Source organism: Sinocyclocheilus rhinocerous, unplaced genomic scaffold (assembly GCF_001515625.1).
Source record: "Sinocyclocheilus rhinocerous isolate Xijiao unplaced genomic scaffold, SAMN03320098_v1.1 scaffold1112, whole genome shotgun sequence".
NCBI lineage: Eukaryota > Metazoa > Chordata > Actinopteri > Cypriniformes > Cyprinidae > Sinocyclocheilus > Sinocyclocheilus rhinocerous.
In genome coordinates this window covers 1,662,279-1,677,945 of record NW_015657961.1, presented here as the reverse complement: position 1 = coordinate 1,677,945, position 15,667 = coordinate 1,662,279, and the positions used below count along the sequence as shown (strand labels likewise).

Below are 15,667 nucleotides of genomic sequence, written 5' to 3'. Positions count from 1 at the left end.
GCAGGGGCGGGGCGTGGTGGAGGTGGGGCTTAGGTAGAGGATATTATCGGATATCGCAATATTTTTAAAGGCGATTATCGATAAGATATTTTTGACATATCGCCCAGCCCTATGGACAACATCTCCATTAGTGGTCACTCATTAAAACAAATACCATAGATCACTGACAAGCTACGCAAAATCGCGTTCATAATCGGCAATGTATCGCCTGCGATTTTGAATGTGATATTAAAGAGACCTCCGAACTAGTAGGCTACCAGAAAGGAAAAAAAAAAAACCTTAACGTTTTGCTCAGAATTTTTAGATTTTTAGATTTTTAGATTTTAGTCATACATGATAAATATCAAATACGTTATAGCTTGACTACAAATTTAAAAATAACACTGCAATTGTTATAATTGAGGAAATTAAACTTACCATCATGAAATGTGTCTACACAGGCGATAATGTCAAAAAGAAAGAGAAACATCGGAAAATCTGCATATTTTATTCAAGACATTATTATATGACATTAACATGCATTTATCATTCTTACAATCACGGCCAGAATGTCCATGGTGGAGGTGGGGCTTAGGTAGAGGATATTATCGGATATCGCAATATTTTTAAAGGCGATTATCGATAAGATATTTTTGACATATCGCCCAGCCCTATGGACAACATCTCCATTAGTGGTCACTCATTAAAACAAATACCATAGATCACTGACAAGCTACGCAAAATCGCGTTCATAATCGGCAATGTATCGCCTGCGATTTTGAATGTGATATTGCGTAGCTTGTCAGTGATCTATGGCTCTGTGTAGTAAATGCCGCTCCATCTGAACGCACGTGCTGGAGATTTACTACTAATCACAGAACCGGCTTTACTAATGAGATGCGCATGAAAATCGCATTCGATTATTTGCACACCCCTTCGCTGAGGTGCACTAATGTCTCACAGTCAATATCAACGGAGTATGACATCAGCACTTAGCTGAGCTAATGTCGCAACACTCTATTCTGCTAACAGCTAAGCCTTATCCATGAAATCTATGATGCCTTAAAATGCTGTCTAGGTAGGAAACACCGTAGGGATCGAAGCAGAGCTGATGTTGAATTTTAGCTGCTTATGCCCAAGTTGAATTCATGCCCAACTCTGAATACTTATTATCTCATCATTTTACAGACTAATGCACCATCACTGGAAACTAGAGAGAGAGAGAAAACACTACTGCATTGTCTGTGCCAAGTCTTGTGTAAGTCAAAGTTCTGGATAGCTGAGAGAGACACAGGCCATGATGAATTATCCTCAACCAATGGTTCAAATCACACACACACACACACACACACACACACACACAAACCACATTGGACACAAGCATGTGTGCTGTTACATAAACTACACTCTCACCGGGTTCACTGTCGATCTGTGTGAGTATGTCCTCGATGGAGTCCTCCTCTGTGCGCTGAGGTTCAGGGTCAGGGGGTGTGTAACCACGGAGACGGCACCAGCGAAGCACCTCTTTGGTTCTGGGTGGAGTGAGGGCCTGAAGCCGAGGGGTCCTCTCTAACAGATCAGCACACACACGACGCACAGCCACTGCTCGTTGCAACTACACAGAGAGAAAGAAAGTAAACGAACACAATCCAACAGAGCTTACAGATGCACTCAGACTAGATGAAACACAAACACTCCTGTACCTCTGCAGCTCTGCGTTTGCCAATGTTCCATGAGTAGTACTGATCCACAGATGTGGCACAGAATGGATGAGAGTCCTCATCTACAAAGAACACAACAACTTTGATTGGTTTGGTAAAATTAACTCTTTTTATGCAGACTAAATGAATGGAGACAATCAATTGTTTTCAACATTGATAATAATAAATGTTTCTTGAGTACCAAATCAGCCAATTAGAGTGATTTCTGAAGGATCATGTGACACTGAATACTGCAGTAACGGCTGCTGAAAATTCAGCTTTGCCATCACAGGAATAAAATACATTTATATAAAATATATTAAAATAGAAAACCTTTATTTTAAATGATAATTCACAATATTACTGTATTTTTGATCAAATAAATGCCTCTGTGAGGTTAAGAGACTTAAAATATAAAAATTTCTTTTTTTTCCTCTCAAAACTTAGCATTTAGGAAATAGTTATGATTTTTAAATTTCATGCCGATTTTAAAGTCTGTGGAGCTGTCAAACGTACTTTTCTCAGGGACAATCAGGGGGAATTTCTTCACTATAGCCGTCAGAAGTTGTGTCATGTTCTCGATGTGCTCTGTACTGAGAGAGATTGACAATTTTTTCAAAATATGTACACAAATATTACAAGCTTTCAACAAAAAATGTTAATTTCCGTCACTAATATTGAGCAGCAGTGGTGCTCCACAGCAACACATTTATTTTTATTTTAGTTGTGAGTTTGCAGACTAGATTGAATCTGATGATAAAAACCAGACCACTACAAAATAAAATAAACAATAAATATGAGTCTGAATTGGTTAGAAAAATTGCTCTCACTTAGAATTGATCAGAGTGATTAATGAATGTACTATTTATTCACTCAAGAAACTGCAAGTCTGCATTACTTTAGTCAAAATCCAACTCAAAATGTCATGAGAATTGCATCAGCATTAACTCAATTAAGTATCAGGAGAATTACATCAGTATTATTACTGACTAGGTGTTACTATAGCAACACACAATTAAAAAAATTCAAAATTGTGAATGTGCATGTCTGTGGGTGTCGATGCCCCTCTGCTGAAATAGAATCCTTAGGGAAAAACTGACATTCAGACAGATCAGGACTGAGAGACACAATTGTGTGTCTAGTTCTTACTTGATAAGTTCATGAGTTGTAGATTCTATGCCCTGTTCGACTTTAATAGTAGCAGCTGCATCTGTGGATGTGGGGGTTGTTGGCAGGGGACCAGAGGTGGGTGCTGTAGAGGCTGGGGCAGATGTTTGGGGTACTGGAGTCGTACAAGTGGAGCTAACCAAACCAGGTTCAGTTTTAACTATGTAAAGACACAAACACAACAGAGGTAAAGAAAAAGTTTGGATGGTTATACACATTACTCCTTGACATTATATCCACTGTATGTGTGTGTGTGTGTGTGTGTGTGCGCGTATGTCTCACCTTGAGCTACAGGTGTGGATGCTGAGGAAGCAGCTCCACCTGTGTTGCTGCCAGATGCACCTTTAGCACCAGACTGCATGACTGCAACATACGTTTTTTTATTGATCAAAAGAGATTTTAAAAAATTGCTGTTCTTTTGAACTTTCTATTCATAAAAAAAAAAACTGAAAAAACATTAACATTGATAACAATAATAAATGTTTCTTGAGCACCAAATCAGCTAATTAGAATGATTTCTGAAGGATCATGCTGAAAATTCTGCTTGCAAGAACAGAAATAAAACTTTACTTTACTTTAAATAGTAATAATATTTCGTAAACCTTTCGTACCTTTGATGAAATAAATCAATTAAATGCAGCCTTGGAGAGCAAGGCTTGGAGAGCATAAGAGAAGTTATATAAGACAAATATTAAAAAAAATCTTACCAACCCCAAAACTTTGAACAGAAGTGTAAAGGCCTATATATATACACATTTTTGAATGTATAGTGTATATATATATATTTTATTTTTTTTATTTTATGTTTTTTTTTTTTTTTAAATTAAAGACAGAATACATGACTGCTACAGAGAATGAAGGTAAGCGCCTATTTTGTGGCAAGCATTGTTATTCTTTACAAAATATGCACAAGCTAAATTGTATGGTCAAAATTCACAGTTACAATTTAATTAGGACCAATACCAATTTACTGCTAACTACACATCAACAGCGTCCTCTAGGGTACTTTGACTTTATTATATTAATGGGCCACTATTAGACAAGCGATAATACAGAAGTATACATTATTAGTTTGCAGTATTGATTTATCATTCATTAGTAATCATCTGTTGCTTTGAATAAGGGCATCTGATAAAACGCATAAATGTAAAAATGTACAGATGTAACTACATCTGTTGCATGGCGACAATTATAAAGTGCCTATTGATAGAGATTTTGCTATATCATGGAATGTAAATATATCCTCACAGTGTAGCATTACTTAGAGTTATTGACACGTTAGACTGATTAAATATAAATGATTAAACTGATTAAATATGATATAAATGGGAAAATAAAGCACAGATTTAATGTATATTTAATTTACACAGTGAAGGATGTTTTATTTTTACATTTTATTATTCAATTTCTAAAGTATTTCTTACTTGAATCCTACTTGAAACCTGCCTTTTGTACCAGGCTTGTTTTATTGGTGTCCTTGTTTTATTGGTATGTTTAATGATAAAGATAAAATTAAAATAATTATATACTGTAATTTCTCATAATGTGAAATAACATTTTGGTCATATTGCCCACCAATAGTGCTAATTTAGTATTAATTAGCTTTCAGCCATGACTAAGGTAGCATTAAAGTATTTTTAGTTCTGATTCATGTAGTTCCTGATGTTTCTCATAAATGTTAAAGGGGTCCTATTATGCTTTTTTACTTTTTTAATTTTAGTCAGTGTGTAGTGTGTATGTTTGGGCATTAAAAAGATCGGGGCGTGGCAGTACTGAAACACCGTCTAAGCTGTTCGCCAATCACAACTCACTGGGACAGCTAACCAATCACAACACATTTCGTTTTTTTCGAAAGGCGGGCCTTCATTAAAACCCAGAACTAATCGAGCCGTTTGTGCCAGCCTGGGGAGAAAGGTATTTTAATAATGTAAATTATGTGAAAAATAATGTGTTTTTCGAACCACCAAGCATGAGAGCATGTTCTAGTACACCCCCAAAACAAAATCAAGACTTTGTAAAAGAGCATAATAGGACCCCTTTAAGAGCACTCAAGTCTGCAATTTCTCAATGACTGAATCCTGTAATTTCACAATTACATTCTTCCATACTTCCATGCATATCACTATGACAACAGCTTGCATACTGTTACTAGAAATGGCCTGTCTTGCTGCTTGGATGTTCAAGCACTGCACTCATTCAACAAACTAAACTGAGGCAGCTTCTGCTGCCATGGTGCTGCACAGATCAATCTAAAACAAAGCTAGCAACCAGGCAGAGAGAGCGCAAATTGAGAAAATGAAAACCATATGACAGGTAAGTGTCTCTGGAGCTCTGTTCACTTATTACTGTCATCACTGATGAATGCTGAACAAAAACAAACATCTCTGATAAATACAATCGGGCAGGCTCAACACGGCTGACAAAAAATATCAGTCCATGAAGGCTGGCAGAATTAGAACTCCTTAACAACCTGACACAGCCCACCATGACACACAACAGTGTCTTGCTTAAGATCACAATGGTGATAAATCATAAATCACCACTTGTAGAGACTCAAACCTACTTTTGGTTGCCAGCCAAGATCTATAACCACAAGGCACATCTATATGTTTTGGAACAAAGCTTATGTATCAGAGCAGTTAACTGGAACATGAAATTGAAAATAAACTTGACAATGTTACACAGATTCAAAGCCTTCAGGAAACTAGAGATCAGGAGTGTGAGTCAGGCTGTGTGGGTATCAGAGGAACAGGGTGCTGTTACCTTTGCCGACAGGCATCAAGATGGTCTGCAGCCCTGAGGACCCACTGCCCACACCGAGTTGCTTCAGCTGATTAGCTGGGATGGTCAGAACTGTCTGCTGGGAACATGACTGAGCTGGGTGCAACTTCAACATACCTGCGAATGTAGAGAATCATTGTGACACCTGAACAACAAAATGTGGCAAAAAAAAAAAAATCAGCAAATGAAGCATTTCAAGCAATTAAATCAGAATACGGATGGACAGCTTGCATTATTCAAAAATATACATTGTAACATGGTTATTTAACATATAAACCATTTTTCATTCAATTTTCCATGCACAAATCATGATAGTTACAGAGATATACATGATGTGTTAAAAGAATTTGTCATACCGCCCTAATTCATGTTAATAAAAATGTATTTCACTCTTGAAGCTAATGGACAGAGACCATTCAGCCACCAGATGGGAAAAAAGACATTTGTGATCCAATTTAAATGCCTGTGGGTGTCTGTGAGAGCTTTAGCTGTTTGTCATTTTAAAGGTGCGGTGACAGTAACAATGTTTCGGCTAAATTTCACAGGCCATTGTCTATTGTCAATAGTGTAGCAATGTATGAAACACAGCTCATACAGAAGTCACTTTAAAACCAAGCAGCTTTCTGTTGGTCACTGTGGCAAATTTGCATAACTACACTGAACAAAATTATAAACGCAACACTTTTGTTTTTTGATATGCCTCACCTGTGAGGTGGATGGATTATCTTGGCAAAGGAGAAGTGCTCACTAACACAGATTTAGACAGATTTGTGAACAATATTTGAGAGAAATAGGCCTTTTGAGTACATAGAAAAAGTCTTAGATCTTTGAGTTCAGCTCATGAAAAATGGGGGCAAAAACAAAAGTGTTGCGTTTATAATTTTGTTCAGTGTAACTTGAACCCATTGTGAAATCAGTGAGGGGAAATCTTTCACCTTCATGTGAAATTCCAGACTGTGTGCGCGAAAGGTGTGATCACACCTTTAAAAAAAATGTTTTTAAACAAGGGGTAACTCTGGACAGCAGAAGACTGGTTACCTGAGATGGTGGCAGCAGTTTTCCCACTGACCGTTCCTCCACCAATCAGTGATGCTGCAGTGAGCAGTGAGGGGCTTGAGCTTTTGGACCCGCCCACTACAGACGACCCCACCCCCTTCGACAGGCTAATGAGAGGCATGTTGACGCTCTTGGCGACTGTGACTACGGTACCGGTGCCAGAGGCAGAACTCTTTACTGTGCTGGCGGCAGAGCTGGCACTCTTGGCCGCACTGATCACTGCAGCTTGATTGGCAGCTACAAGCACAGGGTGCTGCGGTGGCGCTTTAGCCATCTGAGGGAACGGCTGAGAGGACGATCTTCCAGTGGCTTCTGCTGACTGTAGGGGGAAAAACATTAGAGGGGCTATAAATAGACAAAGTGACTTCAATATATCAACTTTGTAATGGAGGCACAACACAATGAGTTTTCAGCATGAACATTTTTTGTCTCAATTGAAAGTTGAAGTCAATGACCTAATCATGGAATGTGGTTTTAGACCAATAAGACTTTGGTAGGGACAGAGCTACACTTCTTGATTAGACAATGTAGAACACACAGACAGGTAAATCTCTTGCCTGTTGAGAGGTGGGTGTGGCACTGGGTGTGGATGGGGTTGAGCTTGTGGCAGTGATGACACCTCCCGTCATTCTCAGGGTGGTTGTGCCGGGTTTGCTCAGGTGACTTGCTGCGGCAGCTGTTACCATCTTCACTGAGCCATCTGACAGCTTCACCTGAGAACCTTGAGACCCACCCACCACCTGTCAATCAAATATTAAAAGAAAGAAGTTGAAAAACCCAAATCCAACAATCTGAGAAATTTGTTATTCCTACCAGAGGGTCTGTTTTAACAGTTTTAAATAAAACGGTCAGCCTTACAATCACATGAAAAGATAAATAAGACACATTCTACTGAACAACTACAATCTAAAACAAGAGTCTCTTTTTTTACATTCTGTGTTTTTTGCAATAATGGATTTTAATATTCATGCCAATACAGATTCACTGGACTTAAAAAAAAGAGAGAAAAAAAAAGACTGCGAGTATCTCCCTTACATAATAGCATAAGCAGTGATAGAGCAAGACGTCTTTAACTTGTCTTTCCTTCTAATGTTGCTTCTCTCTTGCTCTTAAGCTCACAGCAAATACCCTCAATCAAACACAAATACTCCACCATGACCACCAGAGTACTGAAGTAGATCAGGCACTAATCAATATGTATGGTCATCTTACTGCATGCAAACAATCTCTAGCAGGTCTAATGCACCAGAGGAAGAGGTTTGATTTAGTCTCACCTGTGCTGAGGGGGAGATAACGAGAATTATAACAAAAAACTATCAAGCAGAAATCATGGTGCCCTATGTGCTCCACTTTATGATGAGAATTATGAGGGTATGATTCAAATGGACAATTAAGCAACAAGAAGAAAGGTAGTAAGAGAAGGAAGGAAGGAAGAGAGGCCCATGAGTGTATGTTTACAGGTTGAATTACAGCTCAAATGTCAGCTGCAGGCATACTCATTATCCTCTATCTTATAATCAGGACACACACACATGCAGAAAGGGCTCTAGAGTGTAAGTTCTTCAGAAGAGGCGTTGTGTAACAATAATGAAAGTGCAGCAAGTGAAAGAAAGAAAGAAAAAGAGAGATAAAGCAAGATCAATGAGAGAGAGAGAGAGAGAGAGAGAGAAAGAAATCGATGACAAAGAGGGAGGAAATAATGGCAAACCCCTGAACACTTTTGCTTTTATACAGTAGCTAAACGGATCTCACTCCTTCTGAGTCACTGAGTTTGAGTGTGTGCATTTTAACATTTTATTTCTATATTTTATTGAAGCTAACTCATTAAATACAGATGTCTGTTTTAGCAAGAGAAATTAATTTGTTGCTGAATACATCTCTGCTGCATTTTAACAAATAACATTTTACAAGAATTGTGAGCTTGTATTCTGAATGTAATTAAAAGTTAAAGGGGTCAGGTACTGCAAAATAAAGACAAAACATCTTTCATCTGCATTATCTGCACCTAAAATTAAACCTACAGCATGACTTAAACACCTGCTATCCAATCCAATAAGCTTCATCTATATAAGAAAACAATATCATTTTAATATAAATCATTAAAATATTCTAATTTATATAATAATAATAATAATATTATAATATATATAAACATATTTATTATATCAACTAATAATGTATCAATAATACATTATATTACCCTGTAGCTATATAACTATATACAGCAGAGGGGGAAGTAGAGGTGTTGTTAAATCCTTACTTTGTTACACACCTGAGCCAAAATGGCTGCCTTCTGACCGGCTGTGACCCGAATGGCCTGCTGGGTACTGGATGCAGGACTTGATGCCACGTGACCACCAGAGGTCTGTTTCCCAGAGCCCCCTGGCTGGCCAACCAAGAACGTGCCCTGAAAAGATTGATAATGACTTTGTCAACATAACTCAAACTGACAGAAAAAGGCTTCTGGGATGTGTGTGTGTGTCTTTGACTGGACATTGTTTTAGACAACAAAATCACACACTGAGCTCAACATATTAAACAGAGGTCATTCAAATGCTGTTAGTTAGTAACTAAACAACTAGTATGTCATGATAAATTCTACAGAGTTTAATGTGTGTCAAAATCTTAATTTTAAATGATTTACAGAAAAGAATATCACCTGAGGAGTCTGTTTGAGGATGTAAGAAGTGTAGGATAAATTGGAAGGCAGGCTGCCAGACCCTGAGGACCCACTGGAGGACTTCGACCCTCCAGAACCAGAACTCTGAGACTGCTGGCCTAGAGACAGAGATAAATTTAGTTAGATGTTTATCTGAATACAGAAAGAGACAATGACAATGTTCCCAAAATCACATGATAGTGTGTGTCTGACCTGCGCTGTGTGAGGCTCTCAGAATAGCTCCCTGAGGGATCAGTAACAGTTTGCCTTTGCCCGATGGGTTCTTGCTGTTGGTGGTCAGGTAGAGCTTGGTTCCCGGAGGCAGATTGGCCAAGTTTGCCAAGTTATTTGCCGGTAGCTGTAGGGTGGCCATAACTAAAAACAAAATGAAGACAAATCACCACAAAAACAATTATTACACAAAAGAGAAACACATTATAGTAGCAAATAGTACAGTATCAGAGAATAAATGCTGAATATGGACAAAAAAATTTGAGAAGTTATCAGTGAATATAAATTTGACCTGTTCTGCACTTAAAGCTTCTGTATAGCTTAGAAAACATGAAACTGTATTAGCTACTTTCATGGTGTTTTGTCCTTAACAGCCCATGGCAGCTATATGTTTTCACTGTTTCACAGAAAAAGCAGTGTGAACATACACTACCCTTCAAACTTATCTTTTTGAAGAATTTAATCCTGTATTTGGATGCATTAAACTGATCAAAAGTTACAGTGAAGACATTTATATTACAAAAGGATTTCTATTTCAAATAAATGCTGTTCTTTTGAACTTCTTTTCATAAAAATATTAAGTAGCACAAATGTTACTTGAACACCAAATCAGCATATTAGAATGATTTCTGAAAGATCAAGTGACACAGTAGTAATGGCTAAAATAGACAACAGTTATATAAACTTGTAATACATACAACATTACTTTTTAACTGTATTTTTGTGCACTACTGTTAATGGTAGCATACATAATTTTGGCGTAATCTCTATTGACATAAGTGGACTCATAAGATGCAGAAAATGTGTACAACATGGACCTATACAGAACATACAGCAATACAGCTTCTATCTATTTCATATACCACTAACAGGCTTCCGATATGAATCCACATATGGGTGTCTTTAAAATTAATCAAACTAATTCCTGTTTCCCTCTGTGGCGGCAGGGAAATACAAGTGTCTGACTGAGTAATGGTGTTTCCTAATGGTTTAGTCAGCGTTGCGGTACAGCCAGACACACTTAAGACAAGCCCTGTGAAATTCCCCTCTTAGCACAACATCTGCTGATCAGCCTGACAAACACTTCTCCAAACACACAAACAAATGCACAATCTTGTTCTTTCACCCCCCCTTTTTTTCAAAAAAAGACAGAAGATCAGAGATCACATGAATTAAATGGCTACCTTTATGGCATTATGATGGTAAAAACAAATTGTGTACTCTGACCTCCACTCTTGCCACTTCCTCCAGACCCACTTGCTGCCTTGGTAACAGCATGCACCTGCTGTCCCGTGATGCCGCTTGCACCGCTGCCTCCTCCACTGACGATTGCCTTAGCGATGCCCTGTGCCACCACTTGCTTTTGGCCCACAACCTTGGACACAGAGGGGCTGGACTTAGCAACCAAGATCTGCCCGCTGCTCATGGAGACCTGTTTGACAGCAGAGCCCAGTGGAATCCCCAACACCTACACACACACACACACAATCTGTTACTCTGCAACTGGAAATACTTGTAAATTGCACAACTGAGCTATCATAAATCAATAAATGAAAAACTTTTGGTGTCCTTTTGGTACAAAATGCAGTTTTATAAAATATTTACTCACCATCTTTCTTCTACTCATATTTTTAAAACTGAGTATAATCAAACAGTTAAGTACACTACTGTTCAAAAGTTTTGGGTAAGTATAGTTTTTGCTCATCAAAATAGATATTTGATCAAAAATAGAGAAAAAGTAATATTGTGGAATATTATTAAAATTTTAAATAACTGTTTTCTATATTCATATATTTTAAAATATATTGTATTCCTGTGAAACAAAGCTGAATTTTCAGCAGCATTACTCCAGTCTTCAGTGTCACATGATCCTTCAGAAATCATTCTGATATGCTGATTTTATGCTCATGAAACATTTCTTATTATTATCAACGTAAAAACAGTTGTGCTGCTTAATATTTTGTGGAAACAATGATACATTTTTCAGGAATTTTCGATTAATAGAAAGAACAGCATATACCTGAAATATAAATCTTTTGTAACATTATAAATGTCTTTACTGTGACTTTTGATCAATTTTGTTCATCCTTGCTAAATAAAATCTTAAAGACTCCAAACTTTTAAACAGTAGTAGTATATGTTATCTATTAAGTCTTATTTCAATATGAGAAAAGGTCATTCACGCCTCTACAGTAATGTTGATTAGTGGTTACACCTTTAAGGATCTGGACACTTTTAACTATAAATGGGCCCGATCAAGTAAATTTATCTTTAAAATATATATATAATATTTATTCAAATCAAAGAAAATGGCTTGGCTTAAAACCCAGAGATCTAATGAGTAATATAAAAAAATATGCAATAAATGTGCTCAAGACTCTAATGTAACGTCAGGGAGTTAAGACATCTTTTTTGCGCAGAATGACTCTAAACAGAATGTCTGAATGACTTTGACTCTCAGGTGCTAAAAATGGCTGCAGTAAAGAGATGAGTAGGAGGTCCACAGAGACACAATGACCTGAGATATGTTTAGACTGCATGACCACAGTGCACTCCAGCTTCAAAAACTCTCTCAGACAGGACGGCCTGCATTGAGGGATGAAACTATAGAAATAAAGAACTGAAGTATGGAACTAGCTAGACATAATTTTTTGGACATCATAAGAGCATCTGAACAATCTTTGAGCCATGATGCCCAAATGTTTAGGTAAGCAGCTCACTAGGTACTGAAACAGGCAAAGAACGTTATATGATTGGTGTAGAAACACTTAAATTATAAAACGTAAATAGTTAAAATGAACATTACCATAATGATGAACACAAAACAAACAAAAAGCATTCATAAAAACCTTGCTGGGTGTGGCACTTCCTCCAGTCCCCATCCCACTCTGTTTCTGCGGTGACATGGCTATCATGTGACCGCCCTTCACTGTCACATACTGCGGTTGCTGCTGGGATGTTGCTGTGGAGACGACCTGTTGCTGTGGTGATGGCTGGGTGGGCACCTCTCCTGGTTCTTGCTTTATTATAACCTTAAGACAGACAGACAGAATTTGTATTACTCTGTGCTTGTCATATTACTTCGAGATGTGCACTGAAAAGCCATCAGTTTGATTCACGGTTCAATTTCAAAGATATTGTCAGAGATATTGGATGTGTGATCCAATCCAAAGTTAATTTAGTGAATCACACATTCCCTTGAGTAAGATAAACACATGCTTCTCTAAGGGAGAGGCTGAACATTGAGATGAACTCAGTGAACTTAACTTGAGATTCACCTCTCCTGCCAGTAGCACACAGCAAAATGCTCACTTTGACAAACTTCATCAAACAAAACACCCCATATTCGCAACATCACTGTCATATCTCTCATATAAACAACACTCTTAAACTGAATTTAAAATCAAATGTTGTTCCTTTAGAAACTACAGTGCAAAAAAAAAAAAAAAAAAGATTTGATACAGCTACTTATTCTTTACCCTTCACCCGGGAGACTGATTGACAGGCAATCTGACCAATCATAACGCTGAATCGGTTTTGTCCGCCAAACAAACCAGACAGGAGGAGAGTAGATTAATGTGGGTAAAAAAAATGTTGGGTACTGACGTCTTTCCGCAACTGAAACAAGATACCTTCTGATGTTCATTCATGTTTATTTTGTGCTATAACTAGTAAAGAGGAAGAGAGAGACGATTCGTTCATGTGCTGCTTGAACTAAGGAGCTACAGTGAACTGTCAAAACACATTAAAGAGCCACCAAATGGTATTTATTGTCTGAAAAAAAAAAAGGCAAAATTTGAATGCTGACACTTTGTTTCATACAAAAAGTAACCTGCTCTGTCTGTCGCAGTGTTGTCTGTGTCCTCTTTGCTCTGCAATGTATTTTTCACTGCGTGAAAACATACTGTATGTTGCATGAGAGTGGCATGGCTTGTTGGACATAGCAACAATAACTAAGAGGGGTGGGTCTTTGTGAAGGGTCAATTAATTACATGATGTGGCGATTAATCAACCTAATTAACTGCTAAATAAATTTGCCTGTGAAAATACCCCCAAAAGATAACTGAAAGCCATTATTTTGTTCAATGAGAAAAATATCAAATAGATATTACAAAAAGTAGCTTTATAAAGAAATATTTTATTTGATTCAACATAAAATTTGTATAGTTCTGTACACTGTTCATTTTCTTAAACCTCATGTGGTGCATCCTGGGATGCTTTTTAAACAGTAACAGTACTGTATTAATGTATTATCACATACATCCATGTGTTGGAATAGTTTAAGAAATTCATATATAGGCACAATTTATATTTACAAAACTAATTTTAAGATTAAGACTAATTGTAAAATTAAGCAAACTACTGTCCAAAAAAGATTAAGAAATTAATTTTATTTTACTCAGCAAAGCAGGATTTAATTGATCAACGGTGACAGTAAAGACTTTTAAAAATATTGAGCAGCACAACTGTTTTCAACACTGATAATAATAAGAAATGTTTCTTAAGAACTAAATCAGCATATTAGAATGATTTCTGAAGAATCATGTGACACAGAACACTGGAGTAAAGATGCTGAAAATTCAGTTTTGCCATCACAGGAATAAATTAAATTGCATGAATATTTCACAATATGCTGTTTTTACTAGGGATGTGACGATTCACTCAACTCACGATTCGATTCGATTCACGATTTTTTTTTTTTTACAAAATGAGATTTAAGACAAATTATAAATTAAATGTGTCCTTTTATTATTGCGTAGACAAAATACTGTACTTTCTTTGTGAAATTTAAATATAACACTATAATAATATACTAATATAGCACTTGCATATTATTGCTCTTTTGTTGGTTTTGATTGCTTCTTATTTAATTTAATGTAAATGTAATAACAAAACTAAATTTAAAATTTAAAACAAGCCCTAAATCAAATAATTAAGTAACACAAATAAAATAAATCTCTTCATATAAACAAACTAAGGCTTTGTCTGTGCTCTTTTCATTTAAAGTTAGAGGCAACCACTGCATTTTAATCATGATCCAAACAAAGATGCTGCATACATGCAACATGAGCAGTTTTTAATCTAAATTAGATTGTATAATTTTGAAATTTGAAGCAAAAACAGAATGGTTTGACTTCAGTTTTGTGAAACTATAAATAAAAATATCTGCATGAAACAGAAACAGACTGTACTTTGTAGGGACGATTCGATTCATGATTTTGATTTCACGATTCGATTCGATTCACGATTTTTTTTTTTTTGCAAAATGAGATTTAAGACAAATTATAAATTAAATGTGTCCTTTTATTATTGCGTAGACAAAATACTGTACTTTCTTTGTGAAATTTAAATATAACACTATAATAATATACTAATATAGCACTTGCATATTATTGCTCTTTTGTTGGTTTTGATTGCTTCTTATTTAATTTAATGTAAATGTAATAACAAAACTAAATTTAAAATTTAAAACAAGCCCTAAATCAAATAATTAAGTAACACAAATAAAATAAATCTCTTCATATAAACAAACTAAGGCTTTGTCTGTGCTCTTTTCATTTAAAGTTAGAGGCAACCACTGCATTTTAATCATGATCCAAACAAAGATGCTGCATACATGCAACATAAGCAGTTTTTAATCTAAATTACATTGTATAATTTCGAAATTTGAAGCAAAAACAACAGCCTTTTTTGGCCAAACTTTGAATAACTACTGAATGAGAACGACAGACTAAGGCTGCCAGGAATACCATGTAAATTCCAGACTTTTATGATGGGGGAGTTAAAAGTCAGGGTCCTCTCACAAGGGAGTTGACCTCTTCATAGTCTTTCAGGATATTCATTAAATGTTGATATCACCAAAACAAACATGCCCCTACCCCAAAAGGGTCTCGCCCCTATTTTGATAGCTCAGGCCCACACATACGTACACAACCCAGGCAACGATTATGGCGGAATCTGCTGTATTATTATCTGCTGTATTAAACATTATCTTACTTTCGGACACACACTGGGAGCTGATGCTTAAAACAGACAGTGGAGGAGGTTTAGACGCTCCAGGCTTATAGGGTGTGGAAATGAATGTGTCTTTATC

The 15,667-nt window shown here is 36.6% G+C and overlaps 1 protein-coding gene and 1 long non-coding RNA gene across 7 annotated transcripts in view; one reads left to right on the top strand and one right to left on the bottom strand.

Annotated features, from left to right (window-relative positions):
- LOC107721785 (YEATS domain-containing protein 2-like) overlaps nucleotides 1-15,667 on the bottom strand; it is a 47,715-nt gene that overhangs the window by 7,441 nt on the left and 24,607 nt on the right. For 5 of the 6 annotated variants that reach the window (XM_016529946.1, XM_016529949.1, XM_016529951.1 and 2 more), the window contains 13 exons: nucleotides 12,423-12,605; nucleotides 10,801-11,041; nucleotides 9,556-9,717; nucleotides 9,343-9,461; nucleotides 8,944-9,090; nucleotides 7,241-7,423; nucleotides 6,666-7,002; nucleotides 5,610-5,744; nucleotides 3,129-3,209; nucleotides 2,829-3,006; nucleotides 2,196-2,272; nucleotides 1,683-1,762; nucleotides 1,393-1,594 (listed from right to left, as the gene is read on the bottom strand). In XM_016529946.1, the coding sequence (XP_016385432.1) occupies nucleotides 1,393-1,594; nucleotides 1,683-1,762; nucleotides 2,196-2,272; nucleotides 2,829-3,006; nucleotides 3,129-3,209; nucleotides 5,610-5,744; nucleotides 6,666-7,002; nucleotides 7,241-7,423; nucleotides 8,944-9,090; nucleotides 9,343-9,461; nucleotides 9,556-9,717; nucleotides 10,801-11,041; nucleotides 12,423-12,605 (2,125 nt within the window). The remainder of the gene's footprint in view (nucleotides 1-1,392; nucleotides 1,595-1,682; nucleotides 1,763-2,195; nucleotides 2,273-2,828; nucleotides 3,007-3,128; nucleotides 3,210-5,609; nucleotides 5,745-6,665; nucleotides 7,003-7,240; nucleotides 7,424-8,943; nucleotides 9,091-9,342; nucleotides 9,462-9,555; nucleotides 9,718-10,800; nucleotides 11,042-12,422; nucleotides 12,606-15,667) is intronic. The other variant, XM_016529950.1, reaches the window with a different exon arrangement.
- Nucleotides 1,854-15,667, top strand: part of LOC107721787 (uncharacterized) — a 24,966-nt gene continuing 11,152 nt past the window's right edge. The window contains exons 1-2 of the long non-coding RNA XR_001637738.1: nucleotides 1,854-1,868; nucleotides 2,245-2,248. This is a non-coding gene — a long non-coding RNA (uncharacterized LOC107721787). The remainder of the gene's footprint in view (nucleotides 1,869-2,244; nucleotides 2,249-15,667) is intronic.